Here is a 14,146-nt window from a genome sequence, read left to right on the forward strand (position 1 = left end):
AGAGGAGGTGGGTTGCAGGAAGAAAATATGAAAGGGAGAATGATGGAAGAGCATTGAGATTTAATGTAAGCAAAGTGGAGGCTGATTGGCTCAAAGAAGGTGGACAAGAAGGTGATTGGACTACAGCAATGATGACAGCACCTAGTTTGACAGTGTGGCAAGGCAGAAGTGATGTGAAGAATTGACTGGCGGCAGATGACTGACTACAAGCTTCATTTATTATAGGTGCGCAACTTCATAAAATTATCAGTTATTATCATGTAATTGTGTCTTAAAGGGGAGCTCATCTGTGTTTTCCAATTCCCCTTATAGCCTGTAACAACAGTGGATGCTCTTACTGACAAGACAGAGGAGACGTGTGAAACTAAGGCTGATTTCCTTATACTTTAGAAGGATGCTTATGCAGAAGGTGTCAACAGATGCTGATGTTTGCACTTGCATGCTCTGCGGTGCGTGTGACACATTAGTCTTGTTTTCAGCCCGACGTGCCACAGAGCCGTCGATGCAGTGGGTGATACCGGCCATGTTGCATTGCGAGAGGACCCCGAGGTCTCCTGGGCTAGCTGGCTGTGCAGCGACTGCAGCCTCTATCCATCACAATCTCACCTTCAATTGAAGAAGGGCCCGGTCAGAGAGAAAGAAACAGCAAAGGAAGAAGAGAGAAAAAGAGACAAAGCTATAGAAACAGAGAGTAGGAGCAGGGAATGTATCTACACCTGGGTGATGGATTTACTGCGGGATGATTTCTTTGTTCTGGGAGGTGGATGATGACTGAGACGTCGCCAAACACAATGTCTCTGCTGAAAAGTTCCTTTTACTGCAGGTGGAGGGGGGGTCTGCCCAGGCAGGGTGGCAAATGATGTGATCTACAGTGCCTCTGCGCCTAGCCTTACAACAACAAGCCGGCTTGATGGGACTCCATGTAAGGGTCTCTAAAGTGGGCAGACGTAATTTACTCTGAAATTTACTCACTGTGGCGCAAGGGCGGCCCGGTCGTACGGCGTCCATGTTACTTAGCAGGGCGACGCACATTTGTGCACATTCGATTTGTCCTCCAATGTTTTTTTTCTCTTTTATTTCTTAAACACACACACTTTTTTCAGTCCAGACAGACGCCCGGGGAGACCGGCGTCTACACAGGGAGCAACTAGCAACAACCAGAGACCATGTAAGTGACTGACATTCTGCTACGACGGGCCAAATAAAGGCTGGAGAAATGAGCGAAAATAAAACAACTGACAATGAAAGTGATACTGCTGACTGACATAGGGCAGGCTGGTAAATATATTAAGGGGTCAATCGTAGCCTAGTGTGTGTGGTAGCATTGGGCAGTCATCTACAAAGTGATACGCAGTGAACAAATCGCTTACAGTGGACTATGGAAATGAGCATTATTGGTCCCCTTTTGGGAACATTTGACCAGAAGCACTAGAAACAGTTGGGCCTCTCTGCGTGCTGGCTTGCTCATTTAATTCAATGCTTCAAAATGCACAATATCTGAATTAGTTTAAGGAACTAATTGACTTCAAAAATAATGAATCCCAATGAGAGACAGTCTGGAATTTAAACTGCTGAGAGTGTCTACTAACCATGCATACTGTTCAGTAGATTCCAGTGGTGGATACAAATTTACATTGACCACACTCATCATGGTCAAGTTGAGCGTGATTACAATGTGTCACTCTTACACCGAAAAGTAAAAGAGTGCACATGTATCACTTTTGTAACAAATGCTTGGCCTAAAAGGAGTGACACCAAAGACTGTATCACGTGTTGGGTGAAATTACATACAAATCGTACGATGATTGTTATTTTGAAACAATGTATCACTTGAGGAATAGACCTACATTCAAATAAAATGAAGTCAGCGTGTTAATTTTTTTTAAACCAGATTTGAGCTTTATGGGAAAAAACATAAAAACAAAACAAAGAAAGCCCACACTGAAATTCTGCTGGGCACAACCGTTAAATTCAAGCATCCGAAAGCATGCAGCAACTTCAAACCGCTGTCAAGGACAAAAAATGACAGCATTCATAATGTCAGACGGGCAAGCAGAAACATTTCGCCTCTTCTAATTTGACGCGTACAGACTTTGAATGCAATCATAACTTGGGGTTATAAATGTAACGCTGATACCGATGACAGTTTATTAAGGCCCAACGTGTGGGTCTTTGGATATAAGGCTCATTATTTCTGGCTAGTGTGCATGCTATCTATTGACCAAAAAAAAGAGAGGGAGGGAGGATTAATGATGATGGTGATACTGCAGTGAGTCTCTGTCCTCAAAAGGAAAAATTGTAATTACAACTTGCCTATCTCCCTCTCTTTTTTCCCTCCTTTTGCTTTGGCGATGCTATTGAGAAATAAACAAGGCAAAAACAATCTGTGGCTCTGAGGGTAATGAGTAATAACAATGCAAAGATGAGCAGTGGTATGTCCTGTTGCCATGGATACAAAAACAGATAGTCTCTTCAGTTTATGAAATTTCTTTCTCTGCCTCTTTCTTGCACACATCCAGTCGCGCGTGCACACGCTGCCTATTTTTTTCCCCCTCCATTCAGAGTGTTCTCAGATCCAGCACGGTGACAGTTTGTCAAATAAAAAGCCTCCGTGGCTTCAATTCAGAGCCACCTTGGAACAAGCCGCCTTTTATAACGTACAAGTAGAAAAGATAAAGAATAGGGCAGGGTGGAAAAAAACACTATCACTCAGAGCCGGGGTGTAACTACTGTCCACTTTCCTCGGCTGAACGCAGTGCCACAAGCAAGCCAAGCTTTCCAAAATGTTAGTGATTGCCTTGACTGAAAGAGCTCCTTTTACTGCGTCCCTTTCTTTTCTTTTTTTCTGCTGCTTTGCTTTCATTGCGTGAAGGCTCCCATTCTTCGTAGCTCCCTCACTATTCCAGACTCACCCTGCAGGGAGCTTAGTGGGTCCAAAAGTCATGCTGCTGAGTGACAAACAGTGGCTCTCTCTAGCTAGCAGTAAACCACACCATACTAGACTCTGTGTGGGTTATGTGTGTAGTGAGAAGAAACCCCCCCCCCCCCCCCCCCCCAAAACATGGCGACTTAGCCACTTTCTCTTATTAAAAATCACCCTTAGAAGCAGAACACCAAACAAAGACAGCATTTTATGACACGTGAGAGCCAAAACATAGGATATGATGGTATTACATGATACTCCAACGTGCAGTGTGAACCCTTCTCCTTCAAAAACAATCACTGACGACTATTCTCCACCAGTAAGGTGCAGATGCCATTGGGTGTACGGACCAGCGCCCTGGTTGTGCCAGCTGGTGTCCTTCCTGGATTTTGGGTGTGCCTGCTTTCCATCAGCTTGAGGCCTGCTGTGAGATCCTCTTCCTGGGTGCCTGTGCTGCTTAGTTGGGATCGGGATGTGCTGTCTCAATAGGAATTGCTGCTCTGTGTTCTAATATCTAAACTTGGTATCCAAGCTTGTCATGTAACATATATACACACTGAACATGTTGTATTTTTGCCAAAAATTTGTCCTAACAAAACAAACAAACAAACAAACAAACAAAAACAACACTGTGAAAAAAGTCGACATCAAGCCACGGCGAGCTGGCCGAGACATTTCTCCACAAGAAAAGGAAGAAACTGAGATTCTGGGTCCATCAAATTCTCACAAGAAGGCAGCAGCAGGGAAAATTTCATGGTTTGATCCAGGAGTTGAAGCTGTATCACGAATGCTTTAGTACATATTTGAAGATGTTAGTGCGACACTTTGAGCTCTAGCTGGCAGAGTCGAAACCATGTTTGAGGAGGCAGGGAAATCATTTCAGAGAGCTGACTGTCCCGGAGCAGCGTCTGGCTTTGTGTCTGAGGTAAAACAGTCCTATTATTTATATTTGTATATTCAGTAGTGGTTTGTGTTTTGAGTTCTGAGAACACTTGTTATCAAATGCAGTGGTTTGATTAGTCAGATCTGTTTGTTCAGATCGGAAAAATCTGAGAAAAATCAAGCTTGGTGCAAAAAGATAAATGCAATAGAAGTTACACAGACAGCGTGAATGGCTGCATTAAGAATAAGTTTGTCCAAAAGATATTAACATACAAAATATTTGCATGGATTTTACGCTTCCAGTGTATAAAAGGCTTTACTTCTTAATGTTTCTGCCAGTTTCTTTAGTCGGCGTTTGTTTTATTTGTAGGTTCAAATTTGCCGCATAGGAAACTCGTATTGATGATGTATCAGAAAAGTACAAGATGACTCAACTTGTAGCTTGTGTCAAATATAATGACATGTCAGTTTCCTGCTTCCTGTTTCATCTACAGCAGCAGGAAACCTGCCAATACATTCCCAAAGCCCCAAAAAGAAAAAGAAAAAAGAGAGAAAGCGTGGTGCAGGCGGAGAGCCAATTCTACTTTTGTGCAGTCTGAGAAGCAGCCATCACTTTGATAGGATTGAGAATCAAATGTTACGTAGCAATACTTTGCAGAGGTTGGTGTCATTTTAGTGGGAATAAGAATCGTGGTGGACGCTGCACCTGCCAATTTTTGGAGAAGTTGTTGCAGTAGTGTCTACCATATCCATTTAGCAGTTCCAACTTTTGGCACAGCAATTTTGCGGTGCTCCTCAGATGCCGAAACCGCTATTTGGGTGGAGAACCTTGGAAATGCATGAAATTGGTACTAGATTGTGAGGAAGATGTACAAATGGCCCCTTACATCTTGTTGGAGTGGGCTGGAAAAAGAAAACAACCTTTCCTTTGAGCACAAAGACACAAAGAGAAAAATAAATAGATATTATCTGCATTAAACATTATAATCTTTGGTCTTCTCTGCCTTTGCTGCGACTCTCTTTGTGAAACACACATCAGCAAACACAGATTTTTAAAAGTAACATTTCTCTGAGCACAGGAAGCGTTTCTAGCTCACGGTTCAATTTCTTTAACACCGTAGTCGCTTTAAAACCCTTATTTTTGTGAATAGCCTTTGACCTCTTGCGGGCGTGTCTACAGAGAGGAATTGACACTGACGCCTCCCCCGGGTGATGAACGCTAAGAATTCTGAATTATAATGAAGAGTCCTTGAAAATAAATCCAAAAGTTGAAGTTGAACCTGAAAGCGGAAACACATAATGATCCTAAGAACACTAGCACATTCACTGAGGAATAGTTTAAAATAAGGAAGAAAGAGAGGGCTAAGGAAATGGCCTGCTCAGTAAAAAAACAAAAAAACAACTTTTATTTGAAGCCTGTTGAAAGTTTGTGGTGAGATTTGAAACCGGCTGTACATGCAACATAACCCTCAGGCATCTTGTAACTGAAGGAATTGTGCTCGGAAAAGTGGTCAAAATTTTTTAGCGAGCTGTTGTCAGAAACTGTTGAAAACCTCTACAAGAAGTTGCAGATGCCAGGGGGATTGGAATATTACAATTTGTTGACAGAAGAGTATTAACTTTATCACTATTCTTATTTAATAAATCACATAAAAATATATTTTTCTTGAGAATGTTTTAAGGTACAACATCCTTACCTTGTTCTAGTTCATCAAGTCAATTTTATCATTTGCTTCTGTGACCATAATGCCCCACACCTTGCATATGACAACTCTCAGGACAACCCCACCAGAGGTTCAAAACCTGGGACTCCACAATGGCTTTTAGAACTAAAGAAGGCTCTTGGTTGTGAAGCAAATATAAAATCAATTTTATTTATATAGCACCAACAGTCATCGTAGTTAGGGATGGGAATCGAAAACCGGTTCTTGTTGAGAACCGGTTCCCACTGTTTCAATTAATTTGAATTGTTTGCCATTTTTGCAAACGATCGATTCCAGTCGCCTCGAATGACGTCACCACGTTGCGGAGCGTCATTTACCTGGCAGGAAACATGGCGCCTAAGTGGCACAAATGCTCAAAAGTTTGGTTATACTTTTTCATTTAAGGGAGGAAACACTACGAATATGCAAAAGCATTTGCTCACAAAACACACGATGACCTTAAATGAATGTCGTGTTTTTAATTCCGCTCCGGACTCGTGAATCTCAACCCAGCAGCAGCGGTAACGTCTGCACGTCCTCTCCTGTTAATACAGCAGGTAAATAATCAACTAACATTGCATATTATGTTAGCGCGATCTGCCTTATTACAAAACCTGCTATTACTGTACGTTGCAGTACGTAGATGACCATGATGAGAGAGACAGAGTCTGGCTGGCTCAGACGCTGGCAGTTCTCGCTGCAGTCTACTGTTAGCATCTCCTTTTAGTCCAGGACGAGTGTCACCGAGCAGTGACTAAGTTTGTGGTCAAAGGCTTGCACCCATTTGCCACAGCAGATGCCCCCGATTTTTGTTAAGTGAATGTGTTTAATTGTAGGCAGTGAACTTACTGGATATTCTTGTGTAATTGCTACAGAATAATTTATGTTATATTTTATTGCTACAGAAGAATATTTATTTTATTATTTTACATTTACAATTTTTTTTCCCGGGGACCCTGTGACACCCCATCGAAGAGCCATAGGCTGTGGATCTCTTAAGATCTCACTGTTGGGTTTGTAAGGCCATGTTACTCCTAAATTTCTATCTTGTTCAAAGAGAAGATATAAAACAAAGTTCTAAGCTAATCGACCTTAGTGTTATCCTTTTTTAAAAACAAGAATCGATAAAGAATCGAATCGTTAAACAGAATTGAAAATGGAATCGGAATCGTGAAAATCGTATCAATTCCCATCCCTAATCATAGTGCGCTTTATATTAAGGTAAAGACCCGACAATAATACAGAGAAAACCCCAACATCCAGACCGACACCTATGAGCAAGCGCTTGACAACAGTAGGGGTGAAAAACTCCCTTTTAACAGGAAGAAACCTCTGGCAAAACCAGGCTAAGGGACGGGCGGCCATCTGCTGTGAGCAGTTGGGTGTGGGGCGATAACCAAGGGGTGGTTCGGGGTGACCTGATCCAGCACTAACTATGAGCTTTATCAAACTGGAAAGTTTTAAGCCTAATCATAGAAGTAGAGATGGTGTCTGTCTCCCGAATCCAAACTGGGAGCTGGTTCCAGAAGCTGAAAAAGAAGCTGAAGCCTCTGCCTCCTTTTACATCTACTTTTAAATACTCTAGGAACCACAAGTAAGCCAGCAGTCTGAGAGGAAAGTGCTCTGTTGGGATAATATGATACTATGAGGTCTTTAAGATAAGATGGAGCCTGATTATTCAAGACTTTGTATGTGAGGGGAAGGAGCCAGTGAACAGAATATAATATGGGAGGAATATGCTCTCTCTTTCTAGTCCCTGTCAGTCATCTTGCTGCAGCATTTTGGATCAACTGAAGTCTTTTCAGGGAGTTTGTAGAGCGATTTGATAAGAATGAACTGCAACAGTCAAGTCTAAAAGTAATAAATGCACAAGCTAGTTTTTCAGCATCACTCTGAAACAGGATGTTTCTAATTTTAGTGATATTGCAAACATGAATTAAGGCAGTCTTACATATTTGTTTAATATGCGCACTAAGGGACATATCCTTGACAAAAATAACTCCAAGATTCCTCACAGAGGTACAAATGTCTTCATGAACCAATAAAAGAAGCCCAGTTGCTTTCAGCTCAAACACTTAGGACTACCAAGACCTGAATGACTGACATATCAAGAGAAATGTTTTTATTAGTCTTAATAACTTTAATTCTGTGGTATTCGATGTGTTGGCCAGCTATGTTCAATAATTCAGGTTATGCCACATTCCTCTACATTTAAGATTTAACATTTTTTAACATTTTTTTAAAATTATGTGCATAATTGTTTAGTTTTTTTAAAACTTAGATGTATGCTCTGTCACTACGATAAAAAAGCGAGATAGAATCAGACTCGGAAAGACGGGAAGGTGAAGGAAGGTCTAGTGGTTATATGGACAGGGTCCAGCTGGAATGGTGCAGACAGAGTGTATATTTCTTTTCTGCCGCTGAATTATAAGAGACACTCTGAAGAGACAGATGCCATAACAGATACCAAAAACTACTCTGCTCTGTCAGCAGTCAGCTCCTAAACTTCCTGTGACAGAAATAATTAAGCTGTCTGTCAACATCAGAACTAAAACATGGCTTCCTTCGTGGCTGGATACGGAAAAAGACGTTTTTTTATTTGCCAGCTCCAACATGCACAGCATTAACTTCACCCAAAATCTCAAATCCACTATTCTTTTATACTTTTTTGTACAGCTTCCATTTACCCCTCTAAGTTTGTCCAGCGCCAGGATAGCAGCCTCCAGTCTTTATGCTAGGCTAACTGCCTCCGGGAATACAATCGAAAGTGGAATTGTGAAGTGGAGAGAAGCTCCCATGTGAGGTTTTTTAAGAGAGAGACCGTACAAGGACAGGTGAAAACATATGTCTTTTAGCACTACATCGACCAAGGCCCATTCACAGAGCTTCAAAAAAGGCTTGAAGGCCAAAAACAAATCATTATTTATGAAGGCAAAGTATAAAATGCATTTCTGAAAGCCGCTGCTCACAAAACCCAAAACAACACAACACAGTGGAGCCATCACATATTGGGTTGCTTCACACAAATGGAGATTTAAGATGGCTGCAATCAATACGCACTGACACAGGGTCATTGTTTAAAAGCGTATGAATGCGGGTACTTTAAATGTTAGCAGACAAAAGTCTTGTGAAGGTCAGAAAACAGCTGGCAGTCGATTACCCGCTAAATTGAAAAGCAAAGCAAGTATAAAACATATATTAACAAACTCCAGCGTAGATATCAACTTTATATGACGTGAACCAGCTTTTTATCGCCAGCAAACCACATTGGAAGGAGTCGCTTGTGTAAACCTCGATGGATCAATGTGTTTCTGAGGATAAAACAAGAAAGCTGGCTCACCTTTACATCCACGTGAGCCATGAGGACAGCAAAGTTGGTCAGATGTGTACAGGAGCATGTGGTGTGTGTCCTGTTGGTGCCTAGCAAGCGGCAGTCCTGCGTCGACCAGTAACCAGTCATGGTTCGCTTGTTGTAGCTCCAGAACGAACAGTTGGGGTTGAAGTTCTCCTCAGATTGCTGTTCGGGGGGGAAAGACAGCATGAGCAAAGGGATTCGAAGTTAATCGCACATTTGCTTGGCTTATTTCTGCTTTACTTTTATTTTCAGAGCAAACATCCTCAAAAAAAAGGGTCCAATTTCTCCCCAATGCAATCCATATCCATTGTAAAGTGACTAGCAGGTGTTTTTGCTGTCATAAAGCATCAAGCGGCCCCCTTGCCTGTCATCCATTGTGCTTTTTTGACCTTTCTCTTTAACTTTCACTGCGTGACAGTGAGCTGCCCCACAGCTTAATGGGCACCACTGCTGTCTGTGCCGGGCTCCAGTCCTAATGACGGGCACGCCTCCCTGCCATCTTGCTCGCCATTTCGTAAAAGTCACCCACAACACTGAGCCTGAGTAACAGACAAGCACAACAGAACGCAGCTGCTGATAAATAGATACATCAACAGCCTCTTCCTCTTGAGCCCAATTCTTTTGTAGCTACGAAAACAAAGAGCGAGCGCACACACAGAGACACACGATATCCTTTCCATAGCGACCCTCAGCTTCCAAGGTTAAACGCGTCTGCGTTCTTGCTGGTGACGCTGCGCGGTGCTGCAGCTTTTCATAGTTTCACACGCTGCAGGGTGATTAGTCTAATAACGTTTATCCTCTGCGAATGTAAATTTGCCGCTGATTGAGTTTACCCTTCACACACCCAAACCCTGCGTTAAATATTACACGGAGAGGAGGTAGGATGACCCTCTGTCCCATTAATGGCTTTAATTGGTCCCATTAAGTGGCGAGGCAAGGAAGCGAAACCATAACTAGAGGACACACCATCATCTCAGAAGACCAGTCATCCAAAACCGCATGGTTTAGATGTTAATTTTCAAGGGCAAAGTTGAGCTAGATTCAACTTAGTGGAGCTATAACATAAGTAGCTTTGATTTAGTATGGAAGCCTAATATAGAAGTAATGTAATGCCTACACTATACAGTGGCTGGATTCAGTTTACATAAAGCTGCTATGTACCTCAAGTTGTTTCAGACAGTGGATAGACTGTAGCTGTACTAAGGCCCAGTATAAATACACCGATAGCTAATACTGTGCTGGTTCCCATTTTACTCCCAAAACAGCCCTGACCAGTCGAGACATGGACTCCACGAGACCCCTGAAGCTTTGCTGTGGTATTTGGCAGAAAGATGTTAACAACAAATCCTGCAAGGTGTGAAGCGGAACATCTGTGGATCGGACTCCTTCGTCCAGCACATCCCAAAGATGCTCAATTGGACCGAGATCTGCAGAATTTGGAGGCAAAGTCAACACCTCAAACTCGTTGTTGTGCTCCTCAAATTATTCCTGAACCATTTCTGCTTTCTGGTATTATCCTGCTAAAAGAGGCCACAATTATCAGGAAATACAGTTTCTATGAAAGGGTGCACATGATCCGGAACAGTGCTTAGGTAGGTGGTGTCAAAGTAACATCTGCATGAACGGCAGGACCCGAGGTTTCCCAACAGAGCATTGCCCAAAGCATCAGATTGCATAATGCATCCTGGTGTCAGGTGTTCCCCAGGTAAGCAACACACACTATTCAACATAGCAGGACACCTTCTTCCATTGCATCCAGTTCTTATGCTCACATGACCATTGTTGATGGTTTTGGTGGTGAACAGAGGTCAGCACGGGCACCCTGACTGTTTTGCAGCTATGCAGCCCCCTACACTTCCTTGGAGCCCTTTTTGATAGATAATCACCACTGCAGACTGGTGCCGGCCATCACAGTTTGGTCCTTGTCAAACTCCATCAAATGTTTACAGTTGACTATTTTTCTGCTGCTAACACATCAACACTGAGGACAAAATGTTCACTTGCTCCCTAATATATCCCACCCACTTACAGGTGCCATGACGAAGACATAAGCAGCGTCATTCACTCCACCTGTCAGTGTTCATAATGTTATACCTGACTGGTGTGTGTCCTAGAGGAAGAAGAGCAATCCAAGAACAAACATATGCAGTTGTAAATGAGCAGAGTAGTACTCTCATATCACAGTCTTTACAGTTTTATCACACCAGAAAATAATAAGCAAATAGAGACCCGTTAAACGAAGAGCTCATTCAGCAGCACCTCTGTTTGGTTTACGAGAACAGGGAGCTCTCGATTTGATGCAGCAGTCAATACTATATATAATAATGCAACCAATCAAATTTAATTAACGGAGGAAGACGAGATTATAATCACGACTATCATGCGATTAATTGTACAGGCCCTCATGAGGACGAGATTTACTTTAAAAATAAATCTTTTTATTTTGGCGAGGGCACATTTACGTGATGAAAAGACGAGGCAGCTCTCTTGGCACACTGCAGGACTACAAGCAGGAGAAGCTTTTCCAAAAGGGCACTTTTTATTGAAATGACTTGATCTGAGCTAGAAAAGGGTATAAAAAGCGCCAGTACCCTAACATTAGAGCAACAGTAAAATTAGTGAATCTACAGTCCAAATTACAAATTACACTTAAGGCAGGTGAGTCAGAGCAATAACTGCGCTGACATTGCCCCCCTGACATTTCCCCACCACTTAATTTTTGACTTCCATAAGCTATCGTCCCTTTTTCTTATTCCCTCCCTCCCTCTGAGCTCTGGGTCCTTTTCCTTTTTTCTTTTTTTTCTGCTGTTGTAGCTTTCTTCCAGGTCCCTCCCACACACGAGACCCGCCGCAATTCTCCTATGGTTGCTCAACATCTCCGGTAATAGCTGAAGGCGCTGTTTGCAGACAAAACAGGGATATTTTGAGGGTAGCGGAGTGTGGAGAAGATAATGGAGTCAAGAGGGAAAAGTCACGACTCCCCACAATGACTAAGCAGCCTCCATCGAGGCCGAATATGACTGATATTTGTTCAGGAGATCAGGTTGCTGTTCAAACTAATAAACAACAAGGCGTTCTTGCCATCATCCTGTGAGCAACGTTGTTTTCCACAATTTAATTTTCCACACCTTTCCTTGAATAAAACTTGTTCACATTCGCTGAATTTTCCCGGGTTTGTGATGGGGTTTGTACGTTTTGTTGCGCTTCGGTGATAGAGGAAATCGTGATGACAGGTGCTATCAAGAAAGTGAATGTGTGAGCGCATTTTTTGTACGTAAATGAAAAAATCAGAGGCGCTGACATCAAAGTGAAACCCATCTCGCGGATACACAAACATGCGGACACACAGAATTACCTGCAGATGTCTGATGGTGAAAATGACCGGGTCAGAGAGGTAGACTTTGTTAGAGTCCTTGTTGATGGCGGCTGTGATGACCGGCGAGTTGACGATCACAGAGTAGTTGGTGGCCAGGGCTTCGCTGCCCAGCTTCATGCTGGCGTTCTCAGTTGAAAGATAGACCCCGATGTGCTTGTACAGGACGAACGCTATTCGGATTTCACCTGAAAGAGGACAGTTATGAACAGTCTCACACTAATTAAAGAATGCACTGCATGGGGTATCACTTCATTTTAAAATAGACCTTTGACACACACACACACACACAGAGTAAGGCTGGGCACTGATGGGAGAGTCACTGGCCAGTCTTCCAAGCTAAACATGTTTTCAGACAGTAAACAGTTTCCTGCTCGCTTTCAGTGATGATTGAGTGCTTTGACTATTGGCTAAAACTTCCTCAACCAGTGGCTTTGAATCAAAACACTGAAGAGAAATGCTCTGGAGAAACACCAGCTTCAAGGATCTTCTTTATCTTCTTCTTTCCACAGCAGGTGATCCACCTCCGTGTGTCTACCCTATCCTTAGCATCCTCTTCTATCATACTAACCCTCTACAAGGCCTCCTTAACTAATTCCAAGAACCTTATCTGTGGTCCTGCCTGGAAGCTCCATATCATAATAAGACTGATTATGACGTCAAGTGCAAGAGACAAAATAAAATCCCAGGTGTTCATGATATGAGTAGGCAAAATTAAATTTTTATATTCTGTTCCTACACTGTTACCAATACTTTTTAATTCTTGACTTTTGAAAAATCTTTACTGTACTTTACAAAAAAACGACAAAAAATTAAAGTCTTCTCTCCTCTTCATCACATCATTTTTTTTTGAAGCATTTCCCAAAAACAAAATTGATCTGACTCAACAGAGAAGTACTGGCCAATGGCACCATTATCACCAGCATCAGTATCAGTCAACAGGGTCGATATCAATATCGGTCAACTGATACTGATATAACCTAATTCCTTTAATCTATTCACAGCTACAGCCTGCAGATGGATGTCTGTGCTTCTATTCAGTTAGAATACAGAAGCTCAAAGAGGAAACATCACCTGGCGTCAGCTTTAGAAAATAATTTCTTTGCTCACGGGACATCTTCATGTTGGCACTGAACTATAGTTTCTTTATTTCTTTCTTCTTTTTTCCCTAGCTGGCGGTCAGGAGGACAGGTCGTCCGAAGCCAATACGTCGCAGTGGGTGCCGTAGGGTTTCCATCTTGGTCAACGATGCACTTCCAGGCCTTGTGATATCTGGCCTTGACCTTTGCTTGCTCAAGGATGAGACGTCATTGTTTAAGATCATCTTCAATTTACTTGATCCAAGTCTTCTTGGGCGCATCACACTGGATTCTCCAGTGGGGTGCTGCTACAGCAGAAGGCGATATGGCAGGCGATGGTTACTCATGCGGCAGACGAAGTCATCACTTCTGGATCAGCTCTTCCATCGAGGGCTTATTATGACCCAGGTCTCGGATCCATAGAGAAGAATGGGCAATACCAGTGTGCAGTACAGGCGGATTTAGTGATGACGGTGACGTTTGTCTTCTTCCAGATGCACCATCGGAGGGAGGCGAAAGCCGCCGCCGCCGCTTGAACGATTCTGGAGTGTATTTCCGCCGTTGATGCCACTATCTTTTCTTGCACCAGAGAGCCGAGGTATCTGAACTATAGTTTAAAATGGTTTATACTCAATGTTTTTTTGGATTGTGTCCACAAACCTAGGGTGCAGTACATAATGTGAAAACAATGCACATGATAATCTGTCATGTTATTTATACCGCTCACACAGCACACTCAAATTAGAAAAATGCTAAAAGTGATAATGAATGGATCCACTCACTAAACAAAGCTTCTTAAATCTAAAGTCAGAGCAGCACATAGTACAGACA

At 42.5% G+C, this 14,146-nt stretch overlaps 1 protein-coding gene across 14 annotated transcripts in view; it reads right to left on the bottom strand.

Moving 5' to 3' along the window:
- LOC134624900 (adhesion G protein-coupled receptor L3-like) overlaps positions 1–14,146 on the bottom strand; it is a 265,399-nt gene that overhangs the window by 47,639 nt on the left and 203,614 nt on the right. For all 14 annotated transcript variants that reach the window (XM_063470031.1, XM_063470027.1, XM_063470024.1 and 11 more), the window contains 2 exons: positions 12,219–12,424; positions 8,849–9,025 (listed from right to left, as the gene is read on the bottom strand). In XM_063470031.1, the coding sequence (XP_063326101.1) occupies positions 8,849–9,025; positions 12,219–12,424 (383 nt within the window). The remainder of the gene's footprint in view (positions 1–8,848; positions 9,026–12,218; positions 12,425–14,146) is intronic.

Source organism: Pelmatolapia mariae, linkage group LG3_W (genome assembly GCF_036321145.2).
Source record: "Pelmatolapia mariae isolate MD_Pm_ZW linkage group LG3_W, Pm_UMD_F_2, whole genome shotgun sequence".
NCBI lineage: Eukaryota > Metazoa > Chordata > Actinopteri > Cichliformes > Cichlidae > Pelmatolapia > Pelmatolapia mariae.